The sequence below is a fragment of the Dasypus novemcinctus genome, chromosome 13 (genome assembly GCF_030445035.2).
Source record: "Dasypus novemcinctus isolate mDasNov1 chromosome 13, mDasNov1.1.hap2, whole genome shotgun sequence".
NCBI classification, from domain to species: Eukaryota; Metazoa; Chordata; class Mammalia; order Cingulata; family Dasypodidae; genus Dasypus; species Dasypus novemcinctus.
Genome location: NC_080685.1, coordinates 91,786,994 through 91,814,860, shown reverse-complemented (window position 1 = coordinate 91,814,860; position 27,867 = coordinate 91,786,994). Strand labels below are relative to the sequence as shown.

The following is a 27,867-nucleotide window of genomic DNA, read 5'->3' as shown; positions in this document are numbered from 1 at the left end:
CGGGGGAGGGGAGGGGAATTAAATAAATAAAAATAAATCTTTAAAAAAAAAAAAAAAGTAGTGTTAAATCTAAGCAGCCCAGACAGACCAGCCAAACAATCCTCTTATTTTTTTTTTTTTTTTTTTTTTGGTTTTTATAATGGATATTTTTTTTATTTCTTTTTTTTTTTTTATTGACTTTGTAATAATATTACATCAAAAATATATATGTGAGGTCCCATTCAACCCCGCTCCCCCACCCCCCCTCTCCCCCCCCAACAACACTCGTTCCTATCATCATGACACATCCATTGGATTTGGTAAGTACATCTTTGGGCACCTCTGCACCTCATAGTCAATGGTCCACATCATGGCCCATACTCTCCTCCATTCCATCCAGTGGGCCCTGTGAGGATTTACAATGTCCGGTGATTGCCTCTGAAGCACCATCCAGGGCAGCTCCATGTCCCAAAGACACCTCCACCTCTCATCTCTTCCTGCCTTTCCCCATACCCATCGTCCACCATGTCCACTTTTCTCAATCCAATACCACCTCTTCTATGTGGACATTGGATTGGTTGCAAACAATCCTCTTATTGAAAGACTCTAAGAGGGAAGGAGACTTGGCCCAATGGATAGGGCATCCGCCTACCACATGGGAGGTCTGCGATTCAAACCCCGGGCCTCCTTGACCCATGTGGAGCTGGCCCATGCGCAGTGCTGATGCGCGCAAGGCAAGTAGTGCCCCACCTCGCAGGGGTGTCCCTGTGTAGGGAAGCCCCACGTGTAAGGAGTACGCCCTGTAAGGAGAGCTGCCCAGCGTGAAAGAAAGTACAGCCTGCCCAGGAATGGCACCACACACACGGAGAGCTGATACAGCAAGATGATGCAACAAAAAGAAACACAGATTCTCGGTGCTGCTGATAAGGATAGAAAGCGTCACAGAAGAACACATAGCGAATGGACACAGAGAGCAGACAACAGGAGGGTTTGGGGGTGGGGGAAGGGGAGAGAAATAAATAAAAATAGATCTTAAAAAAAAAAAAAGACTCTAAGAAAGAGAATGTGGCTCAAGTGACTGAGCTCCAGCCTACCACATGGGAGGTCTGGGTTCAGTTGCCGGTGCCTCTTAAAGAAGATGAGGAAGACAACAAACTGATGTGGCGGGCTGGCATGGTGAGCTGATACAAGATGATGCAACAAGAGACACATAGAGGAAAATGTAATGAGTGATACAATGAAGGAGGGAACAGAGGTGGCTCCAGTGACTAGGCGCCTCCCTTCTACATGAGAGGTCCCAGGTTTGGTTCCAAGTGCCTCCTGAAAAAAGAAGACCAGCACACAACACACGCAGCAAATGTAAACAACGAGGGGTAGGATAAAAAAGTAAATAAAATACTTAAAAGGAACACCAAAAACTCCAGAGTAGGGGTTCTTTTTTTTTTTAAAGATTTATTTTATTTCTCTCCCCTTCTCCCGCCCCCCGCCCCAGTTGTCTGTTCTCTGTGTCCATTTGCTGCGTGTTCTTCTTTTTGTCCGCTTCTGTTGTTGTCAGCAGCACAGGAATCTGTGTTTCTTTTTGTTGCATCATCTTGTGTGTGTGCACACATCTCTGTGTGTGCAGCACCATTCCTGGGCAGGCTGCACTTTCATGCTGGGCAGCTCTCCTTATGGGGTGCACTCCTTGTACGTGGGGCTCCCCTAGGCGGGGGACACCCCTGCATGGCAGGGCACTCCTGCACATCAGCACTGTGAGTGGACCAGCTCCACACGGGTCAAGGAGGCCCGGGGTCTGAACCATGGACCTCCCATGTGGTAAGCGGATGCCCTATCCACTGGGTCAACTCCGCTTCCCTGGAGCAGGGTTTCCTAACCTTTTTTGTAGACTTTTTGCCAATCAGGTGAAAACCATGGATCCTTTCTCTGTAGCGGCAGATAGTTTCATGACACTCAACATCGGCACTTCTTTAAATTAAATTTTAGAATTATTCAAAATTACATTTTATAACTTTTCCATAATTTCAATATCTGATAACCTAACACGGTTCAACATTGGTTCAAATGGTCATTTTCAGCAAACATTTAGAAATTTGAGGTTTCCTGTGGCATGATAAAACCATGTCCACCATCCTTACCAACATTTTTGCAGGCAGCTATCCACTGCCCTCAGAACATGCTACATCTAAATGAAAATCAGCATACTAAGTCAACACTACACTGTGTATTAATTAATAAATATATTATACCTTCACCAACACATCCCCACAAGAATGTTTTTTAAATGCATAAACTAAAATTACAAAGGAATTAGATATTGAAAGTTACTAAAGTTACTAAAATAAAAAACATGGTATGTGCTTCTTTCTTAGCACATTACATAATAATCCAGTACATCCAAAATATAGGAAAGTTAAATTTTATTTTTTAAAGACATATCAACATGCAGACTGTTGTTTATCTTGAATAAGAACATTAAACTATGGTAGACAACACACACATCATGTTGGACATCTAATTGAGTAGATTTTTTTCAATTCAAGCTCACAGACCCCTGAAATCTTTCCATGGACCCCTTGGGTGTCCGTGGACCCCTGGTTAAGAACTCCTGCTCTAGAGAGTATTCAACAACCTCCTTAGATAATGACACAGGGGGTGACACACACCTCATTACAGTAAAAAAGTATTCCCACCATCTTTCTTTTTTTCAAGATTTATTTATTTATTTATCCCCCCCCCCCCCCCCCCCCCCCCCCCGCTGTGGCTTGTTCCTTTTTCTTTTGCTGTCTCTTCTCTGTGTCCATTCGCTGCGTGTGTTTTCTTTATCTGCTTGTCTCCCTTTTGTTGCGTCATCTTGCTAACCCAACTCTCTGAGGCGCATGGGCCATCAGCTCTCCGCGGCGCACAGGCCAGCTTTTGCCTTCACCAGGAGGCCCTGGGACGCAAACCCAGAGCCTCCCATATGGTAGACGGGAGCCCAACTGATTGAGCCACAGCCGCTTTCCCCCACCGTCTTTTTTTTTTTAGAGATAGATGAGGGTTTATTTCTCTATTGAATTCAATTCCACTGATCATGTGTCTCTCTTTATGGTATTTTCATGCTGATTTGTCCATTGTAGCTTTTTTTTTAAATTGATTTTGTAAAAATATTACATTAAAAAAAAATATGAGGTCCCATTCAACCCCACCACCCGCACCCCACCACTCCCCCCACAGCAACACTCACTCCCATCATCATGACACATTCATTGCATTTGGTAAGTACATCACTGGGCATCTCTGTACCTCATGGTCAACGGCCCACATCATGGCCCATACTCTCCCCCATTCCATCCAGTGGGCCCTGGGAGGATTTACAATGTCCGGTGATTGCCCCTGAAGCACCATCCAGGGCAACTGCAAGTCCCAAAAGCGCCTCCACATCTCATCTCTTCCTGCCATTCCCCATACCCATCAGCCACCATGTCCACTTTTCCCACTCCAATGCCACCTTTTCTCTGTGGACCTTGGATTGGTTGTGTCCGTTGCACCTCTATGTCAAGAGGAGGCTCAGATTCCACATGGATACTGGATGCACTCCTCCTGCTTTCAGTTGTAGGCACTCTAGGCTCCATGGTGTGGTGGTTGTCCTTCTTCAACTCCATCTTAGCTGAGTGAGGTGAGTCCAATAAATCAGATTGTAGGAGCTGGAGTCTGTTGAGGCTCAGGGCCTGGCTATCATATTGTCAGTCCAGAGATTCAAATCCCCTAAATATATCTTAAAACCCAACACCAACTACAATTTCAGTAAAGTAACATGAAAGTCTTATGAAAAGAGATCCCATCTGAGTCCAGTTTCATCACGCAGAAACACCAGCTCCAAAGAAGGGCCATCTGACATGGCAGTGAACCCCATGTGCCATGACCATAGAACCCGTGGGTCTCTTTAGCCCTCCAAGGAACCAATACCTGGGGATTGTATCTACTTTACCCCCACCGTCTTTTGATACTCCCACCAACTATTTTTTTTAAGGAAATACTGGGGATTGAACCTGGAACCTCGTACATGGGAAGCAGGTGCTCAACCACTAAGCTACACACACTCCCCTAACCCAGGTATGCCTTTACTGTTTTTGCACATGTTGCTCTTTTCTAAAGGAATGCCATTCTCCTCTGTATCACCCATCTTTCAAGATCAAGCACAAGAGTCAATTTGTACTTAATGTTTCCCCAACTCCATTCATTCATCTGCATGCGCAAGTATGCATTTTTACAATTATTTATTTACTTTTTTCAATTACAAAAAAAAAATAAATCCATTGTAACTGTTTAGAAATACAAGAGACAAAAATGAAAGTTCTTCCATTATATCCCTAATCCATCTTTCCCTTCCTCATTTTACACTCTCGGCATTCCAAGCATATAGCACCGTGCCTGGCACATAGTAGATCCTCAATAAATAATCAATGAATAATTTAATAATGACTAATTAATAAATTTATAATGATTATGGTGATGATAAACCTTCAACACTTAGTGAGCATTAACTATGAAGCAGGCAGTGTGCTATATTTTACAAAAATGAATGAGCCAAGATGCCACTCCATTATTTCTTTGTGTAGATTTTAGAATTTTACTCATAAATATATTTAAAGAATCTTATAATATAAAGGACAAAAAAATTCATTTGCTGTTAAATGAAAACAGTGTATTATAACATAACATATATAACAGTATTCCAATTTTTGTAATAAAATTATAAATATATGTTCACATATGTGTTTGTGCTTGTATGAAAAAACACTGGGAATATATAACCTAACACCATTATCTCTAGGAAGTGGGATTATAGGTTTTTTTTTTTAAGCTATCAGGGTCGGGTATTGAACGCGGGACCTCATATGTGGGAAGCTGGCGTTCAACTGCTGAGTCACATTGGCTCCTGAGTTGGTTTTTTTCGTTTGTTTGCTAGCTGTTTGTTTTTTGGTTTGTTTTGTTTGTTCTTGGGAGGCACCGGGAACTGAACCTGGGACCTCCTACATGGGGAACAGGCGTTCAACCACAAGCCATATCTGCTCCCCTGGGTGATTTAAGTTTTTTGTTTGATTGTTTTAGGAGGTAATGAGGATTGAACCGAGGATCTTGCATATGAGAAGCAGGTGCTCAATCACTGAGCTATATCCACTTCCCCTGGGTGATTTTTATTATCTTCTTTTCTCTTCTAAATTTTATATAATCGGAATGTATTGCTTTTTAAAATAAAAAAGTTATTTTAAAAGAATAATATTTTAAATCACTCGCTTTCAACAGTTTTCTCCAGGCTTTAAAACAACAACAACAATCTGAAGAATTCTGAGTTTAACCAATTAAAAAAAGATTCCTTTTTTTTTTAAAAAAAAGTTAGCAAATCGTTAGCTTCTTAATAGAGAAAGGACAGTGTTCCAAGAAGAATTAAAGAAATTGTTCCAGTTGGGGGAAAAATTCAATTTGCTGCATGCAGACTGTGTTTCTTGACTGAAAAACAAGTTAATTCTTTTCATTCAGAATCAGGATGCATACTCACTAGCTATATTTCATCTCACATTTGCAAAATTATTTTTTCCTTTCTTGGTCATCAGATTAGGAAATAAATTTTAGTCCATGTAATAAATCCTACTTGGCAAGCTCAGAATAACTTAATTATTAAAAAGCGGCACTAAAGACAAGCCAGCAACTTCCCAAGGACTGTTAACACTACTTAAAAAAATGAGTCCATCTGTCCAAAGGAAGATGGGGAGATACATAAATAACAAAATATCATGCTTCAAATTCTCTGCAAAACAACAAAGTTGCACATTACCTGTCCCTTTGAATTTTAGCAATAATTTTGAAAAATAATTTCCCAGTAATGAAAAGTTATAAAATAATGTCATCATATCACCTAAAAAAAAGTACAGACTCTAAAAACAAGATAGATGTTAAGCCAGAATCTTTGGATGTAGTTCCTGAGAACCCAGAGACGAAGTTCCCCTTTCAGAATCCCCTGTGGCTGAGAAGTAATCTTTCAACGGAAAGTCTACTATCTGGTTAAAGAATTCTTAAAAAAGAAAATCTTTTTGGTGGCATGCTTGGGAGCAGCCTTTTTCTTGGGTGTCCCTATTAGACACATACAGCTTGTACATGTTTATGCCTTTACGTAGGGATGGTCTCCAAGTCTACCCAGATCCAATGTAGGATAATCAAAGACTGCCCTTCAGAATCTTTTTTTTTTTTTTTAAAGATTTATTTATTTATTTAATCCCCCCCCCCCCCCCCCCCCCCGGTTGTCTGTTCTTGGTGTCTATTTGCTGCGTCTTGTTTCTTTGTCCGCTTCTGTTGTCGTCAGCGGCACGGGAAGTGTGGGCGGCGCCATTCCTGGGCAGGCTGCTCTTTCTTTTCACGCTGGGCAGCTTTCCTCACTGGCGCACTCCTTGCGCGTGGGGCTTCCCCACGCAGGGGACACCCTTGCGTGGCACGGCACTCCTTGCGCGCATCAGCACTGCTCATGGCCAGCTCCACATGGGTCAAGGAGGCCCGGGGTTTGAACCGCAGACCTCCCATATGGTAGACGGACGCCCTAACCACTGGGCCAAAGTCCGTTTCCCCTTCAGAATCTTTGACAAAGATTCTGGGTTCCATATCTCCCCCAAGTGCTTCACTGTCCTCCAGCATACTTCAAAGGCCATTGAGCTACCTTACCGTGAAATAGAACTGCTCTGTCTCCTGCTGGTTGGCTCTCCTCTTGGCAATGCTGGGCTTGCTCATGAAGGTTTCAGAGACCGTGGACTTGACGGACTCCATGGAGTTGCTGTACTGGAAGCAGTCAGACACATCAAAATCCTCGACAGTCACAATGTCCTGGATGGTCTGCAGGGTGGCTTCCATAGTCTTCTTCACCTGACACAACAAGGGCCGAGAGAATGCATGAGGGATATGTTACACAAATATCACAGGAAAGCAGGTGACAGAGAAGTTTGGAAGAAGTAGCAGAGGGAGTGGGCTGGGGAAGAAGGGAGGAATACCATCAGATTGTACAGCTCTGCTTCCCTTCTGACAGTGCTGAACAATCGATGTCACATGGGCTCTGATACAATGTACTGCTCTCTCCAGCGAGGACTTAAAAACCACTACTCTCTTAATGCTGCATGCGTGACCTAGCTCTTTTATTTAATATTTACTTTTACAAGTTAATATCAGTTTTTGGCTATACTGGAAGTACTTAAGGGAAAGAGAATGAAATAAATCCAAACCAGCCCCATCATACTAAGAGCTGTGTGTGATGGGGCCTACTCCTGCATCTACCCCAGGTTCTGTTTCATGACCTCAAAGGAGCAATTGACTTGTTTAGCCATTTGCAAACTAAGTAGCCCATCCCTTGTACTTGAGAAACATTAAGACTTTCTGAGATGCAAGGTAAGAAGCCATCTGAGCTCAAAAGAAGGGAGCTAAATAATGAATCATACCATCCTTTTGAACTGATTGTTGAAAGCAAATATGCTGGGCCCAGAAGAAAGTTACCCTCTTCTAAGAGGATGGAGATCTTTGAAGTGTCAAAGTCAAAGGCCTCTGTTTGTTTGAAAATGCTGGAAAAAGCCAGGCATGAGGGGGTGGTTTCAGAGACACAATACTGTTCACACAGCTGCCAAGTGCCATTTTGATGAAATGTGTAGAGGGGAAAAAAAGCATTTGCAAAGCTCAAAATAGAGTTCAACTATTGGCAATGCAAGAGGAACTTCCTGGAGTTCAAGGGCAGGATGTAGCAGAGGGGAAAAGTCCAAGCCTACATTTGGCTAGGAAATGTTTACAGCAGCCCGGACATTCTCTGCATGCTCCTTCCACCTGCTCCCACATAGGCAGCAGCAAGAGGATGGACAAGGAAACTTAGAGGGTGGCTCTAAGTCTCCTAGGCAGGAAACTCACCTCTTCATTCTCAATCTTCAGGGTGGACAAGCGAGACTGCAGTTGTTGGCATCTCTGCACCAGCTCACTCTGGACAGGCTGTTGGGCACAGAGCTGGGAAGCCTACCATAAGAAAGCAGTACCAGGTCAGGAGGAGTTCACAGTTTTCTTGGTGGTTCCAAAGTTCCCATTATTGCTAAAAAACCAACTCATATTCAAGGCGTAAGGCTCATGGTTTGTATGCTGAAACAAAATCCAAAGCCACAGTGCATGGATCTCTTTCAGAGCCAAGTATCACTGTAAGAAATGGGGAGGGGAAACTGTTTGGAAAGACCAGGTCTCTCACTTTGGAGCCCATCTCCAAGCTGGTATTTGGTAGGGGCAGGTCTACACAGGATCTGTGGCTCTTCAGAAGTCTGAGGAGGCCAGAGAAGAGAGCCTTGGGCAGCTCCAGCTCCAAAAATACAATGCTTTGGCACAGTGAGGACTTCCTGCTAGAGGTCCACTCAAGTGGCCACCTCTTGGGCCCCTCCTCTACCCCCTTCATACATCAGACTGAAAGGGAGAGAAGTAGGTCAGGAGGATAACTTGCTGCTGTTGGCAGCCAGCATGTGTTTATAAACCCAAGCCATGCATGAGAGCTCTGACTCAATCAGAAAGAGTGTGAAGTCAGGAAAAAGTCCACGGTCTATGTGAGAGGGCCCCAGAGGGCATGGTGGAGCTTGGTATTTCCCAAACAGTCATCATTTTACCCAGATCTTCAGCAGTCCTGTGTGTGAGAGAAAACTCCTTTCCCCTATGGATCACCGCCAATGAGCTTTCCCCAATATATGTGGCGGGAAAGGATAGCTGACTCACTGTCTCCTGATGGGTGCATGGCTATGGCATGAGGTCACCTACCATAGTCCCCAGGATGAGAGATGAGGGGCAGAAGCATTGAGAGGCAGGAGGCAGGACCCATCTGGAAGCAGCTCCTGTCACCTTGGTACCATGTGTCCCCTCAGCCTGTCGTCTGCAAGAGACCTCGTATAGAACTGGGCTCCTTCCACCCCAGCAACAAGTAGGCATACTCACATGCCCACAGACCACTCTCTTGCTTGAAAGGACAAAAATCTCTCTTCAAGTGGAGGGGGTTGGGACTTGACCTTTTCTTCCATTGGCTTTTAAGCTCCCAACTGATGTGACCTCGACCCCCGGTTGACAGGCTGGCCTGAGCCAACTCTGAGATCTGAAGAAAGCTGACTTCACTCTGGCTCTTGGATAAGTAGCAACAATGGAAGAAAGCTTGGTGGCCAGAATGGGTTAGCTCCAAGCGTGAAGCTCTCTGACTGCCTGATGTCACTGGTCAGGAATCCAGAGCCCCACCAGCCACTGGGGGAACCAAGAGTGAAGCCAAGTACCTCCTCCTAGTACATCTGAGAGCACTTGGCATCCATTCATATGCTGAGCACCCCAAAACGTCAGTCAGTGTGGGGCCTTGGCCAATTTCAGGGCTTCTGGCCAAAGTGCCACCCAAACTTTGGCCCTAGTTCAAGGACTGCCGGGTACCTTCCTCCTGTTGCCTCCACACACCACAGACAATCCACACTGATGGGAACAGACTGACTGAAGGGACCAAGAACAACTCACCCTCTCATTTCTTTTTACTTTCCACTCACAAAAGCCAGACTGGAATGTGGAACTTCTGTAAACTCTAGAGCTGTCTGGCTCGGCCACTGATCAGCTATAACACACAGGGAGAGGGGCCCAGACAGAAGAGACAACTATTGATTTTTAAAGGAAACTGAAACTAGCAGGAAGGAGTCATGGAGGGGAAATCACCCAAGCCTATTTCTTTAAGAAGCAATAGAGCTGCTGATGCATTATTTGGCAGTGGGCCCTCTACCGGGGTGCAAGGTAATGCATTCCAGCTGTGCTCCGAAGTATGAAAATGAGGGTCTGACAGGGCTGGGAGGGAGTCTGAGCACCCAGCATCTGAATTCCCCCTTTATGGAGACAAGCTGTTTGGCTCAGAAGGCAACTCAGTTAACTCCAGAAAATGTATCACTCCACTCAACTGGACCCCAAATTCCACTGATTCTTGGGAAGGAATCTCAGTGGCAGCTGGAGAAGGGCTGATAGCTGGGACTTGGAAGGCAAGTTTGCCCAGGAGCCAGTGCAGGTGAGGAACCAGGCTTCCTGGTGCTCAGTGACACCCTTCCCCCAACTCTAATTGCACATGCTACCATCTCACTTCCCCATCTGTTCAGACACTGACATTTCCTAAGCCACAGCAATGGAAACAAACTGTAAATGGTTTGGTTTTCCCTGAGAAGGAGAGGAAAGAAATCATCCCCGTATTTTCGTCTTTAGGATAGAAATGTCTTGCTCCCCATAATGGCTTATTAATGACAGCAAATCCTCTGGTTACACTGGTATAGCTGTCATTCCCAGAGTAGAGTTTTCTAAATAGTCTGGATCCTAACTCTAAGGGAAGCAGTACTTCTGGTGAGAGGACACTGCTGTTTTTGGTACCCAGTGTATAGTCCCCCTGCTTTTGGTAACTTTGGCCTGACTGTCCTCTTGGAGAACCTCTGCTCCACAACTCAGGCCAAGTGTTTTGGATGGATTCTACCCTACTCAGGGATGAGCATGTGACCTAGGTACAAGCCAATCAGCAGACTGCAGATACCCAGCCACAGCGACTGGCTCAGGGATAAGCACTTCACCCAATCAGAACCAAAGAGATACAATGAGACTTCTGGCAGTTTCTTGGAGGACAGTAGATATTCTTTGGGATGGATTTCTACTATTCTTACAAGGATAAAAGGCTGGAAATGCAGTCAGCTCTTGCTCTCACAGAATAGAAGTCTCTCTGAGAATGAAGCTAACACAGGGCAGATGGCGAGAAAGTCTAGATAAAATTTCTGCTCTTAGATCTAACCTTGTCTGAAGATCCATCCTAAACTTACATAATCCAATATACACTCCTTTTGATTTAAGCAGTAGGTAAAATGGTGGCTCCTATCTGCAGGACAAAGGTTCACTCTGATTTGTATGCACAACCAACCACTAGAAATAGAACCAAAAGACTCAAAATAATGAGTTTACTTAGTTTACTTAGGCCCTTATTGTTTCAGTCACTGGAGGTGGAGTCTAAAACAGGACCTCCATGCTCATGCTTCCCTGCCTGGACACCCACCACCAGGCCTTCAGGATAGCATCTTGGCTCTTCTCTCTTCTGGAGGTACTCATTCTGACAATTTTGCTCAATACCCAGATGAAACTACAGACTTTATTGCAAACCCAATAGAATAAGATCCCTCAGAATTCTGCCAGATGACAAAAGATCACACCATTCCCTGGTTAACCCTCTCCCCACTATCATCTCAAGGCCTCTAGGATCTGACTCTACCTCAGCTCTACTTTTTTCAGCCTCATCACTTAAAAGGCCCCACCCTACCTGTTCCCTTCTGCCATACTGAACTGTTGGTTGTTCTTAGAACATACTAGCAGTTTTTCATCCTTTTTGGTCATGCTGGCCCTTCCAGGTACCCGTCTCTATGCATTTTTCTACATCTCTTCTGACTTCTGCTATCTCACTCAGCAGACTGTAAGCTACCTGAAGGCTCTAATCCCCAGTGTTTACAGCCAAGCCCAGTGGACAGCAGGCACTCAACAAATATTTACTGAATGAACGGAATGTATCTCATTTCAGCAAGACAGACACCTATCTGATGGAAGCCAGGCCCAGCTCTCTCTCTTCTTAGAATTATGTGGCCTCAGTGTAGTGAATCTAGAGAAAATGAATAACCCCTTGGGATTTGGGGGAGGGAGCAAAGGCCTCACCATGTCCCCCATGTGGGGCTGGAATTCAAATTTCATAGGTGGACAGAAGACATTGTTATACATCTCCATGAGGCGTTGCTTGTCACTGGTGGCATCCAGGTTTTCTACTGCATTCTCAATGGCATCCAGACCCTCATGTTTCGACTGCTCCAGATTTAACTCAGCAGAGAGGAAGGTGCGCAGAGCCCGGTTCAGGCTAGCATGGTAGCCTAAGTCACAACACTGCTGTGGAAAGGAGAAGGCATATGATCAAATCACGACATCCCCAAGGCATGACAGAAAGAGAGGGTGGCCTGAAGGGCATATCTGACTGCATTAATAAGACTGACTATGCAGCAGAAGACAGCTAACATTCTGACCTCCAAGATTTGGGTGATATGTCCTAGTTCTTGACTCCAAGTTCAATGGTTAAACACACCTTAGAGAACTGTGCGGTGGTTAGGAGGAAGAGAATTTATAAGGGCAAGAGACATTATTTATATAATCCCTAAGGCCCTATCCAGCAATGACATTCGGTAATTCTATAACAATATTCCCCATCCTTACAGAAGAACCCAGAGCTCCAAATTCCTCAGCTATCTACTATCCCCCTTATTGCTCAAGCAGCTTTGAAGTCTAGTACCTAAAAAGAAACGTCAGAGAAGAATCAATGAAAGGAGTAAGACCATCTGCCTGATTGCCATTTCATTCCATAAACAGGCATCAAACCAACTCTCCCCATCCCTTCTCCCTCATCATGATCATATCAGAAGCAGCCACTATTGGGGAAGAAAAAGCACATGACATGCCTTCTCCTTCCCAGCATCTGTCAAGAAGCTCAGCAATGGAGTGCTTGTTGGACTGAGCTCTGAATTCAGTGCCAATGAGCACTGGCAGGTGCTAGCTGCAACGGAAGAACAGCAGTTACAGCTTAACCAGAGGCAGAGAATGGAAAGACATTAAATTCAGTGGAGAAGGAAGAGGAAATGGAAGCTAGACAAAAGTGACTGATTGGGAGGCTGCACGTGCAGGGGAGATGCTGCTGGTCTGGTCAAGTTGCCCTTGAACCTCCAAACTTCCTAACTCTATGTAGACTCTGATGATCAACTCTATGCTGCAAGTCTAATAACCAGAAGGAGCACTACCCACAGGACTGAGCAAGGGTGTGTGGGTGGAGGAGGGTGAGGAGGAGCTTTTCAGGGCAGAAGACAATTAGGGAGAGGCATGTGCCCTTTAGAAACCTCTGCATGTTTTCGGTAACTCCCTTTTCTTCTCCATTCTCACACCTCCTACCCTAATTTATATCCTTATACCAGTGCTATCTGCTTCAGTGGCCTAAAATGTAGCTTTTACTATACCACTTTCCTGTGAAGAACCTATAATAGCTCTCATTTGTTTCCTAAGGTAAAGACCACCTTCTCCAGTTTGGCAAATAAAAAATTACCATTACCTCTATTTACCAAGTGTGTTTACAATATGTCAGGCAGTGTGCTAAGTGTTTTACTTATATTCTTCATTTTAATCCTCATAATAACCCTAAGAGGTGGATATCATTATAATTTTCCAGACTAGGAAGCTGCACCTCAATAAAGTTAAATAACTTGAGCAGGGTTAAACAGCCAGAACAAATCACAATGTCTTCAACCTTCCTATCCAACATCATATCATCTCCCTCTATTTTCTTCTTCATACACTTCTGCTCTAATTAAATGACATACTCTCCATTTAAGGTAGGATATTGAACAAAAGCATAGGCCTGAAGTCAGCTATGTCAACTTGAGTAAGCTACTTAGCATCTCTGAGCCTCCAGTGAGGATAAGCCTCAGGTTGTTGTGAGGCTGATAACAGGCAATTATTTACATTTATCTGGCATGATGAAGAGATGAAACAAACACCAATCTCTATAATCTGCTCAAACACACTGACTACTGCTCTTCAGCTCTCAGCAACCTACCTTCCTGAAATGTTTCCCACTCCTCTCACCTGTTGGGGGTTGAACCCAATCTGCAAGATCCAAATCAAATTCCCAACCTCTGGGAAGCCCAGTCAGCCCTGCACCTTGGCCTAGAGTGATCTGCAGCCACTTACAACTATACATATCTGTAGTCCTCCTGTGACTTGCCATTTCATATCACCTCAACTAGAAGCAAGCTTCTAGAGGATGTGACCAGTGTCGTCATCTTCTTTAGATCCCTCACCATTATGCTTTGCCCAGAGCAGGCATTTGCTTTAGTTTCTTGGCTGCTAAAACAAATTCCATACAATAGGTTGGCTTAATAAAAAGGATTCACTGGTTCACAGTTTCAGGAGCTAGAAGGTTTGCTTCTTCCAGGGATAAGAATCTTCTGGCTGGCCACAATCTGTGGGGTTCCCCAGCTTTTCTGTCACATGGCAATATACATGGTGGAATCTTTTCCCTTTTCTTCTGCGTTCCATTGACTTCCAGCTTCTGTCTTTTCCTTCTATGTCCAATTTTCTCTGCTTATGAGGACATCAGCCATATTGGGCCCACCCTTATTCAGCGTGGGCACACCTTAACTAATAACATCTTCAAAGATCCTATTTACAAAAGGGTTCAAACCATAGGACCAGGGATTGGGACTGAAACATGCCTTTGGTGGGGGACACAATTCAATCCCCAATAGCATTCAATAAATATCAGGTGATTAATGTCAGAAGCACAGGTTCCATCCTCTCAGGAAATAATATACTTGGGCTGAACACTCGTATAAGTCAAGCGGGTTGATGTAACCACTGAGGCCTTTTGTTTTGCTCATTCTCTATGGCCTAAGGAAGGCAGGGAGCTTTCCCTGGAGCTGGTCCACTGCTATTTATATAACTGTTCTGTAGCTTCTCTGTGCCAAGGAGTAGGCGTCTGACTTGCAGCATGCCCCTGCCTCATCCATGCCTCACACCAACCCAGAGGGTTCAGAATAGGTTTTCCAGAACCTGGCTACCCACACTGCTGCAGTGGCAAGCCAGAAATGGAGCCTTCAGCAAAGAAGCAATTTCTGGCAAAGTTAGATAAACGGGATTTGAATAGTTCATCCTTGTTCCCAGGAGAATCCCAGTGAGTAGAGACCTCGTTGCTCAGAATGGGGACAAAGTATGCTCTCTATAGCTTCTGATGAGTTCTGTGGCCAGGCCGGGCTCCTCTGGCCATTTCTGGGTTATATAAATGTTTGATGAAAACCCTCCCAAGAGAAATCAAATTTTTATAAGAATTTAATGACAGCCCATCCAGATGTGTGATGACTTGAGTTGATAGCTCATTAACCCTTTACCAGCTGATCTCTTCAACCAGAGACTCTCATGAAAGCCCCCAAAAGAAAAATGGGTCCTTCATATCACCCACTTCAAATTCAGACAGAAAAGAAAAATGCCGCCCTTAATCAAATTTCCTATTGAGTTTCCATCTGGCTTGGGTCTATATGACCTCACAGACTTTTTATCCATACACATAGCATACACAACACTCAAGCTATGCATGAGGACAATGCACTGTTCTTTGTCCATCCCTGCTCCTGGGCTGAGAGAGCGACAGGAATATGGGGGAGGAAAATTACATTCCAGTGAGGCTACAGCCCTTAGACGCTGTCAAGTGAGCTCAGAATGTCTTTCTGGCCTGAAGTCAAGGTTCTCCTGGTGTGTGTCAGATGCCTCACGTGGATTCCTACAGTCCAAGTTTAAATCTTACACTATAAAAAGAATCAGAGGCTAGACCTGTGTCAATGTACTGGCATTGACAAAAATAACTTCTTTTCAATTTGAGCTCTCACACGCCTAGGAAGGAGGCAGAATGGTGTGCATAACACAGATGGCAATGGACTGGAACAAAAGTCCCATATCCCAAAGCCAGTTCTGGATATTGTCAAGATCAGAATGCTAAGGTAGCCAGCCTCCCCGCTTAACTCCTGTTCTAATGGTCAGTTCATCACCACACCATCTTTTTTGCCCCTTTTAATGGCATGAGTGAGCAATAAGAAGGAATAAATTAATGATTCACGCAACAACATGGAAGAAATTAAAAAACGTCATGCTGGGCCAAAGAATTACATACTATATAATCCCACCTTTGTGAAGTCTACAATAGGCAAAAGTAATTTATGGTAGAAGAAAACAGAACAGTGGTCCTCGGGGTGAGAATAGAGGACTGTCTGGGAAGATGCAAGAGGAACTTTCTGAGATGATTAAAATCTTCTATATCTTGAGAGAGATGGAGGCTACAAGGGTGTATGAAATTGTCAAAACTCTTCAAAGTGTTAACACGCCACTTATGCAAATTAAGACTTAATTTTAAAAACTTTTCAGGCACAGAAAGGAAAAAAAAATCTTGGTAGAGATCTTCTCTTCCTTACTTCTATTCTTTTCTTCTTTCAATGTGCACACTACATGCCCAGCTCTGTATTCAGCAGTGGGGGCTACTAACGTAAAGAAAGATTATAGAGGTCTAAGAGATCTTCCTCTATTCTCAGGATGGTGGTTCTTGAACATTTTTTGATCCCCAACTCATAGTAAGAAACACATCTTACATTGTGACACACAACTAAAATAAAATATTCTCTAGAAAATAAAGTTTAACCTTACTAGTATGAGGTACACCCTAATATTTTCTTCCTAATTCTATTCTGGTCTAGTCTAGACTAGTCTATTCATTTTTTCAAAATGGGTCAAAACTCTATAAAAGTGATCTCATGGCTCCTGCAATAGATCATGACCTATGTTTTGAAGAATACTGTCTTAGAGCCCCTTAACACTGCAGTTACCTGGGTACATGGGTAGTATCTGTTTGCATGCCTACAGACACCTCCAGGCCCCAAACTATTTTATTCCTTTTTGTAGCCCTGATGCTGAGCATAGTGCCTGGCATATACCCTCATACTAAATAAATGTTTACTAATCATTTATAGAGCAGAATAATGTTATTGGCCTTTTTTCAAAGACAGTAACTAAATTGTCCTCACTCCAAGAAAAACAAACATAAAAAAAAAAACAAATAATTAACAAGCAAAACAAGACAACAATAACAACAACAAAAAAACAGCAGCAAAGAACTAGGAGCAACTTTACTACCCACAGGCCTGGATTTGCTCTCAGTGACCTCGCCCTACATCCTGGTTCAGCATCCTGTAAGTTAGGCTCATGCACTTTAAAACATTTATTTAGCAATGAGAATAAGGTAAAATGTTTGCCTCCTGAATTGATTTTAAGACACCTGCTCACACCCGATGCTGAGTCTGTGGACTGCAAAAGTGACTGATACAGCAGTAGCCCATCTCTTCCCTTGAGGTCAGCACTTTGGTGGAAGGAGAGGGAAAGTGGCCTTGGGGTCAAGAGAAAGAAAAGAACGAACCAGTAGAAGAGGTGTGACAGAATGGATAGTCTGGTTTTTTTCTTAATCAAATGCAAGATAAATAGCAGAAATTTAGCTTAAGAAAGAAATGGTTCTCTTTCTCTTTGTGAGAACACTGTTCTCTCAACAGTGAGGAGCTATTCCCGAGGAGGGAGAAAGGATCTTGTTTAGGGCTCTGACCTCCACTGAAGGAGTGTTCAGATCGGCATCAACATGCAGAGAGAACAAAGTGGTGTCTGAATAGGGATCAGGGTTCCACTTACCCAGTGAGACAAGGACACCCTGGGCTTTAAAAAGTCAAAACACACTGACTGAAAAATCCCTGGATGAAAGGAGACAGGTATTTGTATTTTAGAAAAGTTCCCCATGCAACTCAGATGTGAAGCCAGATGTAGTGTCCAATTCTTTAGTTTACGGTGTTCAGAGGGATGGGGTTGGGATAGAGCCGGGGGAAGAAGCAGAGGTTCAGAACAGTTAAGTGACAAGCCCCAGATGACCCAGCTGGTTATTTATTTATTTTAAAAAAGATTTATTTATTTATTTCTCTCCCCTTCCCTGCCCCCTCCCAAGTGGCTACTCTGTGTCCATTCGCTGTGTGTTCTTCTGTGTCTGCTTGTATTGTTGTCAGCGGCACCCAGAATCTGTGTCTCATTTTGTCAAGTCATCTTGCTGCATCAGCTCTCTGTGTGTGCAGTGCCATTCCTGGGCAGACTGCACTTTTCTTGTGTGGGGCAGCTCTCCTTACGGGGCATGCTCCTTGTGCGTGGGGCTCCCTTACGTGGGGGACACCCCTGTGTCGCATGGCACTCATTGCATGCATCAGCACTGCGCATGGGCCAGCTCATCACATGGGTTAGGAGGCCCTGGGTTTGAACCTTGGACCTCCCATGTGGTAGGTGGACGCCCTATCCATTGGGCCAAATCCACTTCCCCCAGCTGGTTATTTAAAGCAACTCTTTAGACCAAAACCCCACAAGATGCTGTAAAGGTGTGGCAGGTTTGTTTGAGGAGAAACTAAGGCAAGGAAGCATGCAAGGTCTAACCAAAGGCTTGCAAAGCCCAAACAAGAGCCCAAAGCAAATGCCAGGCTTAGACTGGAGACTGGCCAGCATATACCTGTAGACCTGGAGGCTGGTATGCTACTGCTAAATCAAGAGAACTGGAGAAAAGTTGACCAGGATTCCAATACCAGGAAAGAGGGACCCTTGAGGTCCCTGGCTTTAAGTACTTACATCAATAAGGTCAGACAGGTCGTGAATATAGTATTTGAAGACAGATGCATTGGTAGCCTCCAAAGCCAGTAAGTACTCATTTCGGGCTTTAATGGCCTTCAGCTTATTCTCTGTGTACTTGGCTTGGCGCTGAGAAAAGGAACAGAAATTCAATTTTACTTTTTTTTTTCTAATTTTAAAGGGGAGATTGTTCTCTGAATGATGAAAAGTACAGTGCATTCAAGAACCACAATTATGCTGCTATTCCCAATGCACTTCTGCCTTAAATTGGGTTCTAATTCTGTTTAATGAGATTCAAGGGCATAAATGCAGATCAATCCAGGAAAGGTTAATGAGGTTCCCTGTATGAGATCTGTGCCCCACTTTGGTTCTAGTTGCAAATACTCTCCATCCACGCACCACCACCCTAAAGGAGGTGCCACTACCCCTTCCCCCAAACACCTATCTGAAGCCACACTCTAGGTCTATAGTCCTCCCAATCAGTAGGCTATCTGGCTCTATTTGTAAAATGGACTGGGAAAAGTACTATGCTTCTTTTTAAAAATCTATTAGAGGTTAAAAACGTGGAGACCACATGCCTCCATTCTTTTAATAACTGGGATTTCTTGCAAGACAGAGAGCAAGGACTTACTTTTGGTTATTCAGTACTAAAAGAACACAGAGCTTCCTTATTGTGCTCTTCACAACTTCCCCTGGGAAATTTCTATCAATCCTGCTCCCCAAAGCATTACTCCCCAGTTCTATGGCTACCAGGGTATACTCACCTTCTCCTTCATCTTCTCAATTTTCTTTACTGAGCTCCTCCGGACATGTTTTTCCTCAATGCGGACATTGGACGAGGAGTCAGGGGAGCGCGGGGTTTGCCGGTCCTCCTGCTTTACCGATTTGCCAATCTGCTTCTCCTCCTGCTTCTCAGCCTCCTTTAGTTTGCTCTGAGCACTGATGCTGTCAGCATTGTACATGTGATATGTCTTCATGACCTGCAAGACAACCCCCACCCGCATCCCCAGAGGTCAATGGGGTCAATTTTCCGCTTTACAGACTAATTCAGCAGGACCTGTCCCCCAACGAACCAATACCCTCATACTTTCAAGGGAAAAATTCAGAAGTGTTGGTTCAGGAAATACATATAAAAGACCCACTCCAAAGCACAGGAAAATAGTATTTGAACTGAGCCAACATGTTTTATTATTAAAAGGACTTCATGCTCATTGTGTATTATTTACTTCTATTTATTACCCTTTGTAATCAATACTCTTTTATATTGGCCACATGCTTTCTATGGCTTAGTCATCTCACAATGCCAACTGGCTAGGAAACAACAGAGCACTCAGACCATGAGGACCAAGCCCTCCTGGGCAGGTTAGGAACCTCCAGAGGGCAGCACAGCCTGTGGGGTAGCCTAGACTTTTTGCAGAAGATGACTGTAGGAAGAGGATATGGAAGAGGAAAAGGCTCCACAAGCTGCTCCCATTGGTCTGGCGCTCTGGGGCTCTGTCTAGCCTGCTTTGTCCAGATCAAACACCCCCTCACAGCAACCAGAACAGCAGCCACAAGAGCAAACGCAGCTACCATTTACTGAGCACTTAGCATACACCCGGCTTTGTGCCAAGTGCCCCACATGAATTTCCTCATTTCACCCTTGTACCAATCCTATGATCTAGGTAACAACCCAATGAAGATGGTAAACCTGCACAGCAATTCAGATGAGAGCCTGTGAAGGAACAAAATCTCTATCAAGCACAACTGGAGTTGCCACAGGAAGGATATGGTATAAACAGAGAGGGACGGCATTTTCTAGTTTCCCATTAAAGCAACTGTCTAGGAATCCAATCCCCTTCCTTAGTCTTCCTTAATAACTTACTAAGTGAATAACTACTAGGGGCTGATACATATCTACAGGTTTTTCTCATGGGAAGAGAAGAAGTTTTCAGAAACTGGAAATGTAAAGGTAGGCTGGCCATTGGTCTGAAGGAGGCTGGAGATCTAAGTCTAGTCAAAAGGATCTCAAAAAAGAGAAACTGGCATCATTTATGGACTTAAGTTAGAGTAGTGGTTCTCAGCTGGGGGCGATTTTGTCCCCCAGGGGACATGCAGGGTTAAAAAGCTTTTTTGAGTAATTCACATGGTCCTCTAGGTCTCCAGGTTGACTAAGAAGTGGGAAAGAGGCATCTGTTATCTTGGCTGATGAAGAATAAGTGGGAGGTTTCTTCTCTGTTTTCACCTAATACAAACTTTCTAACCAGGGGATTCAAAAGCTTGTGTGAACAGTTCTAAAAGTGAATCATTTTAAAGAATGTGATATTCTGTTTCAAGAAAGTGCATAATAGGGGAAACATGATGAAAGAAATCGTGCCAATAGAATAACAAAAGAAACAATAAGAAACAATTTATAATGCTCCTTTCCCTTAAAGAACTTAAAGCGCTATCCTGTTAGAGTAAAACACTATATAGTCTAGGAAACTGTAAGAGTAGGCATCACTTCTTCTCATGTGTTTTCGTCTCTTCTCCAGAGTTAGAAAATACATCATGTACACAGTACTATCAATGTGGTTGCCTAAATGACTTAATGACATGGAATCTCCCCTCCTTGGAAATTTGGAAAGAGGAATTACTAGAACTCTAAAGTCAAGGGAAAGTTGAAGCATCCAGAGGCTGAAGCTTGAATAAATGATGCCGAAACAACTGTACAATATGGAAGTCAATATAGGACTTAGAAAAATATATACAGTGAGACAAATACAAACTAGGGAAAGAACTCAGAAATCTAAAATCTTAGTTCTACGAAGACCAATCAATTTACTTTGAAAAGCTAAATACTGAATTCATTCATTTAGCTCTACTGCATCCCCAAGTCCTGCTAACATGATAGAAGAAAGTTTTTATTATCGTTATTTTTTAAGGAGAACAACAACAAAAAATGGAAGCAGAACGTGAAATCGGATAGGAACATAGTAACAGATTTCATTAAATCCCAAACCAAAATAGGGAGGGCTAAGAAGAAATCAGATTTACATCTCAGAAGACTATAAGGCTCAGAATCAGTGGCAATGGATTAAAGGTGGAGCTAAAAACAAGAGAAATGACTAAAAGTCTGTGTAAAAACAGTTAGACTCCCAGATTCCTTCTTCCACCAGAATGGAAGACTAGAGGTTTACTCTCAAAGAGAAGGACACCCGGACTAGAAGACACTAGACTCAGCCGAGGCTAGGGGCACTGAACTTAAAATAGGAGGACCAATTGAAAATTTTATACTTAAGGTTGAGATGGCTACCCCTCCTCCCAACTCAGCTCCCAGACATAAGCAAGAGGTCAGAAGAGTCTTCTTTGGAGAATATGACCATCCAAGCTAAAAACCTAGAAACACTGATATTGGGAGTTCCCCAGGAACATAGCCCAGCCAGTTCACCCTTCAATGAAGGCTGCAATTGACAAAGCCTTTCCAGTCAGCTTTTTAATTCCTCACTTTAAATATAAGCAGGGAGTTAAGTATTACCAGACACTTGAGGAAAATATCTAATATGAAAAACCAAGACCAAAACAAGCAACAAGAAACAGAAACTATATAGAGAAGAAAACCTCAAAAACAATCCATTGATAATTACCAACAGATAAATGAGAAATGAAATGGTATTGCATCAGGAAACAAGAGCAAGATACGATAAAAAAGGAACACTCAGAGAACAATAAAAGAGCTCTAAGCAATTAAAGATTCAAGTGCCACTACAAGGAGTCTGAATTCAGTGTCCCTCCTCTGGGTCGGCATGTACACGAGCTCTTATCACCTCAAATTTTACTTGCTGCTGTCCTTTTCTGTCTCCTTATTAAAACTAGATACCTTGAGTTCAGGGACAGCACTTATTTGTCTTTGTGTCCCTAGTCTCCAGTGCCAGGAACAAATATGGCAAATGGAATAGGGGATCTAGAAATTGCCTTTGTCTCAAGGAAACAAGTGCTAAGTACAGTATGAAGTAGTTCTTCAAGCAAACAGCTGGGGCACTAAGTCACGGGGACATTATATGCAGGAGGAATACAGAGGCATAAAACCTCAGGGCCAAGAACAGCCTATGACTATTCCAACACCTCTTCCTTCTCTCTCAAATCTAGAGCTTCCTTAACTCTTCATACTCAGCTAACCCATGTGGCCTCAGTTCCCATCCCACATGCTACTCCTTCCAGGTGGGACTTGCTGGGCTTTTTCAGATACAACTTCTTTATACAACTGAGGCAGAGAATTCTAGAGTTTTCTGGGAAGCAGTGTGCTTCGACATCAAAGGAATTCCTGGAGCTGCAGTAAGAAAATGAAAACCACTTACGCCATGGCCTTCTAACCAGCCAGCTCATTACAAGGAAAAAACATGTGAAGGAGGAATGCTCACTGAGATGGCTTTCTAAATAGCAGCTGTTGGAGGCAGCCCCTGGCACAGAATGCCAAGCCAGAAAATCAAAGGCCCTTTAGGCAGAAAAGAGGAAGGTGTAGAGGGGCAGCTGGCCACTTAGGGTAGGAGTCTAGGCCTCTTGCCCAAAGGCCTCTTTGGTAACACTTAAGTCCAAGCCCTTGAATCATTAAGGTTCAAAAGTACTTAAATTATCAAACCGTGGGTAATCAGTCTCCCAAAATTAAGTATTTATGGGCATTTAGGGGTAGATGCGAGGTAAGAAAAGCACCAAAAAATATGGTGGGTTTCTTAAATCTTTGGTTTCCTTTTTTCCTGTGCCCACAAATAACTTCTTTCACCTAAGGGGTCACTAAAAAGAGAGGCCTAGAGTCTCTCTCTGTCTTCCTGAAGACAGAGTAGTGGAGAACTCCTTACAGGAACCCTCCCTCTTTTCAACTCCTTTGATTAGGAGTGTATACAGCAAAGTAGCTTCCCAAAGCCAGGATACAGTACTCTCAAATTCCTACTGGACAGGAAGCAGACTTGGCCCAATGGATAGGGTGTCTGCCTACCACATGGGAGGTGCACGGTTCAAACCCCAGGCCTCCTTGACCCTTGTGGAGCTGGCCCATGCACAGTGCTAATGCACGCAAGGAGTGCCCTGCCATGCAGGGGTGTCCCCTGCATAGGGTAGTCCCATGCGCAAGGAGCGTGCCCTGTAAGGAGAGCTGCCCAGTGCGAAAGAAAATGCAGCCTGCCCAAGAATGGCGCCACACACATGGAGAGCTGACACAACAAGATGACGCAACAAAAAGAAACACAAATTCCTGGTGCCGCTGATAAGGATTAAAGCAGTCACAGAAGAAAACACAGCGAATGGACACAGAGAGCAGATAACTGGGGGGGGGGGGGGGGGGAAGGGAGAGAAATAAATTTAAAAATCTTAAAAAAAAAATCCTACTTAATGAAACCACTATCCCTGAGTGAACAATCATCCTGGAATATCCCAGGAACTGCCCGGTTTTAGCACTAAAGTTTCATGTCCCAGGAAACCCCTCAGTCCCAGGCAAAACAGAACAGTTAGTCAGCCTAATCCCCCAGTGCCTTATTCAGACCAGTCCTGAGCTTATTTCTTGGTCCAGAAGAAACAACTCACAATGCTATTCTCTGGACGCTCTAACAGCCTATAGCACTGAAAACGCATTTGACCCTTCACTGCAGTTGATATTTCAGAAGTATGACTCCCCCAACTACTGTACCCCCCCAGGATATGGAGGTACCAGTACATGGAGTATTTGGAGACACCAGAGTCACAGAGAGTAACCCCCAAGATCATATAGCCAGGGTAGAATCTAGGTTGCCTAATTCAGGAAACTAGTCAGAGACCAGCATTTCTTACTCTTAGCACTAGTGACATTTTGGGTTGGATCATTCTTTGTTGGGGGTTTGTCCTGTGCATTGTAGGATTTTAGCAGCATCCCCAGCTTCAGCCCGCTAGATGCCAGAAACTCCCCACTCCAAGTTATGACAACCAAAACTGTCTTCAGACATTGCCAAATGTCCCTGGAGGGGCAAAACCACCCTGCTTGAGAACCAATGCACCAGACCATTTTGCCTTCTTTAAGGTGTCCTGTACTCTTTACTGTCTTCCATTAGTTACTACAAGAAATATCTGCTTTTTAATTTGGGTTTTGGATAGATTGTAAGAGTTTGTGCCCATTAACCTCATGGCAGGAGACACCAAACCCAGCCAATTCTTCAGTTTTAACACCAGTGGCAAGATATTATGCTCTGCATCTATTGTGGCCTTACAGTGGCCAGCAAAGCAGCTGGTTAAGACTGAACTGTCCAAAGATTGGAGGTGCCAGGTTGGCCCTCAGGCCAGAGCAGCGAGTGCCAGGGATTTTTTCTCACTAAGACACAAACGGTACCCTTTCACTTATTTCTTCTTTTTAAAATCATAGCATATTAGGAGATCTAGGACCCTGAATAAAAGCCAATAGATTCTTAGACACTATTCTTCCTCTGCTGCCTAAAGTTCCACTATAGAAGTGGCATGCCAGTTTTGAGTTAGTTTTGGGGTTTGCTAGTTATCCAACCTACTCCTCCTTAGAAACAGCTGCAAATTGCAGAGGTCCAAGATGCTTAAGGGGAAATACAAGGATTCATATAATGATTACATATGTCATTTTCTATCTTAAAAAATTATTTGTCAGAAGAATGGAGCAAAAGCTCTTCTTAGTGCTATAAGCTGCTCTAAAAACAAAGAGCAGGGAAACGGACTTTGGCCCAGTGGTTAGGGCGTCCGACTACCATATGGGAGGTCTGCGGTTCAAACCCCGGGCCTCCTCGACCCGTGTGGAGCTGGCCATGCGCAGTGCTGATGCGCGTAAGGAGTGCCGTGCCACGAAAGGGTGTCCCCAGCGTGGGGGAGCCCCCACGCGCAAGGAGTGCGCCCGTGAGGAAAGCCGCCCAGGGTGAAAAGAAAGTGCAGCCTGCCCAGGAAGGGCGCCGCCCACACTTCCCGTGCCGCTGACAACAACAGAAGCGGACAAAGAAACAAAAGCAGACAAAGAAACAAGACGCAACAAATGGACACCAAGAACAGACAACCAGGGGAGGGGGGGAAATTAAAATAAATAAATAAATCTTTTAAAAAAAAAACAAACAAACAAAGAGCAGAAGTAAAAACATTAAAAAAAGTAGGTTTCAAGAAACTCAAGCAGTCTGAAAATGGTTCATATCAACATTTTAAAAACCTTAACTTCAATTGAAGAAATGAAGACTTGGGAGCAGAACCAAAGGTTACCATCTATCTACTTGGCTTCAGAGCAATAGAAATTCAAAACAAACTGAGCATCACTGGAGACAAGTCACATGACTACACTACCATATTTACTTGCTCTGTAGTTGCCATGACAAAAGGACCACACCTAGGCTTTTGGATTGAAAACATGGAATTCTCTGATCTCAAAATGCCTGTAATGCATGTCACTGCTGCCTGCTCTTCCTGTAAATTAAAAAAAAATAAATGCTGTGAATAAGCATGTAAACACAATAGAGCAATTTCACCTCCAAATCAGGATGGGGCAACACTGGTAAATGACACAAAGCAGCCCAGCTGGAAAAGGGGTTCTGGAAAGTCTTCAGCTGTACAACTGAAATATTTCCTGTACTGCCATAGGAATTTCCTTGGTGGGTATGTGTTTGAGTGTGTATGTTTTCATTATAATTAACAAAACATGGGTGGGGAAAAACAACCACACCACTTGCCAGTGCATGAAGAAACACGCATCAGGCATGGGAGTTATGGGCTGCAGCACTCATCATTTCAGAACAGAATGTGTTCTTTTCTCCAAGCCGGCAGCCTGCCTCTTCACTGAGGTTCAGCCTTTATAAAACCCCAGAGATTCAGTGTAAAGTTCTTTCTGCCTAAACTGGTCCCTTATATTAACGGCATGTAGGACTCTGTGCTTTCCTCTAGAGCATCCACTCTGATCAACCAATAGATCAATTCAAGATCTGATGAAAAACCTTGAACAAATGCTTTCCAACAGACATGTATTAACGGTGTAATGCAGGCTGTGCTCCTTGCTATTAGGTTCAGGGTCCCTGGCCCACTGCTAATGGAATCAGTTGTGCTGGTAACCTAGGTCTCTGCTGGTCTCTAGTGATTACGCTTCAAATGTGGGCAAACTGAGCCTTCACAGGTGAGGAGGGATTTTATTTTGGGAAAGTATCTGCTTGGCTCCTTTGGGCTTGAAAATAAGAGTGTGCAAAAAGAGATGGGTGGGGGAAGTGGATGTGGCTCAATTGATAGAGCATCCGCCTACTATATAGGAGGTCCAGGGTTCGAACCCAGGGCCTCCTGGCCCATGTGGTGAGCTTGCCCATGCGCAGTGCTGCCGCATGCAAGGAGTGCCATGCCATGCAGGGGTGCCCCCACATAGGGGAGCCCCACGTGCAAGGAGTGCGCCCCGCAAGGACAGCTGCCCTTGCGTGAAAAAAGTGCAGCCCACCCAGGAGTGGTGCTGCACACATGGAGAGCTGACACAGCAAGATGACGCAACAAAAAGAGACACAGATTCCTGGTGCCGCCGAGAATGTAAGTGGACACAGAAGAACACATGGCAAACAGACACAAGAGAGTAGAGAGGGTGGCGGACTTGGCCCAGTGGTTAGGGCGTTTGTCTACCACACGGGAGGTCCGTGGTTCAAACCCCGGGCCTCCTTGACCCATGTGCAGCTGGCCCATGCGCAGTGCTGATGTGCGCAAGGAGTGCTGTCCCATGCAGGGGTGTCCCCTGCGTAGGGGAGCCCCACGCGCAAGGAGTGTGCCCCATAAGGAGAGCAGCCCAGCACAAAAGAAAGTGCAGCCTGCCCAGGAATGGTGCCCCACACACGGAGAACTGACACAATAAGATGATGCAACAAAAAGAAATAGATTCCCGTGCCGCTGACAACAAAAGAAGTGGACAAAGAAGATGCAGCAAATTGACACATAGAACAGACAACTGGGTGGGGGGGAGGGGAGAGAAATAAATAAATAAATAATCTAAAAAAAAAGGGAGTAGAGAAACGGGGGGGGGGGAGGAGGCGGTGAGGGAAGGGGAGAGAAATAAATAAAATAAATCTTTAAAAAAGAGAGAGAGAGAGAGAGAGAGATGGGTGGGGGTCACATCCCCAATGGGGACCCTGCACTGTCCTCAACCTCAGTTCACTTCTGTTGCTGATGTGACTATGGCTGCAAGTTGCCAAATGCTGCTTCCCTCTGTTTATTAAAGAGCCAAGCAATCCATCTGATTTACCGAGTAGAGCTCATTCAGGACCTTCATCAAATCATCTTGGAGTTGCTGGCCAACTTCTTTACTCTGCAAGGAAAGAGGAATAAGGTTAATTGGGAAACAGAAGGAGGAAGGAGGGGGCAACAAAGGCAAGAGCAGTACTGGCTCTACAAATAACACAGACTCAATTAAGGCCCATTATTTAACCTAGCAAATCAGATAACCACTCCGATCAGACCCAATTATGGTCAGATTATTCAAAGAGTTTTAATAAAATGAAATGCACCCTTTCTACAGTCTAGCAAAGGCAATTCTGTGCCGGGAAAATGGGTTGTACCCTTTGATTTTTCAACTGGTCCCTAGAGAGTCAGCCTAAAAGCCCCACATCCTACGTAGCAACTGTTGTTAGGTGGGGCAAGCTTTCTCTGAGACATATAGGC

At 44.2% G+C, this 27,867-nt stretch overlaps 1 protein-coding gene across 9 annotated transcripts in view; it reads right to left on the bottom strand.

Annotated features, from left to right (window-relative positions):
- Positions 1-27,867, bottom strand: part of SRGAP2 (SLIT-ROBO Rho GTPase activating protein 2) — a 261,250-nt gene that overhangs the window by 54,061 nt on the left and 179,322 nt on the right. For 5 of the 9 annotated variants that reach the window (XR_011645544.1, XM_058275104.2, XM_058275109.2 and 2 more), the window contains exons 5-10: positions 27,452-27,514; positions 19,029-19,244; positions 18,265-18,393; positions 11,701-11,925; positions 7,894-7,995; positions 6,673-6,870 (exon numbers count right to left, since the gene is read on the bottom strand). Coding sequence is in view for 7 of the 9 variants with exons in the window: in XM_058275104.2 (XP_058131087.1) it covers positions 6,673-6,870; positions 7,894-7,995; positions 11,701-11,925; positions 18,265-18,393; positions 19,029-19,244; positions 27,452-27,514 (933 nt within the window). In the remaining 2 variants the exon portion in view is untranslated. The remainder of the gene's footprint in view (positions 1-6,672; positions 6,871-7,893; positions 7,996-11,700; positions 11,926-18,264; positions 18,394-19,028; positions 19,245-27,451; positions 27,515-27,867) is intronic. The other 4 variants (XR_011645545.1, XM_071207696.1, XM_058275105.2 and 1 more) reach the window with 1 other exon arrangement.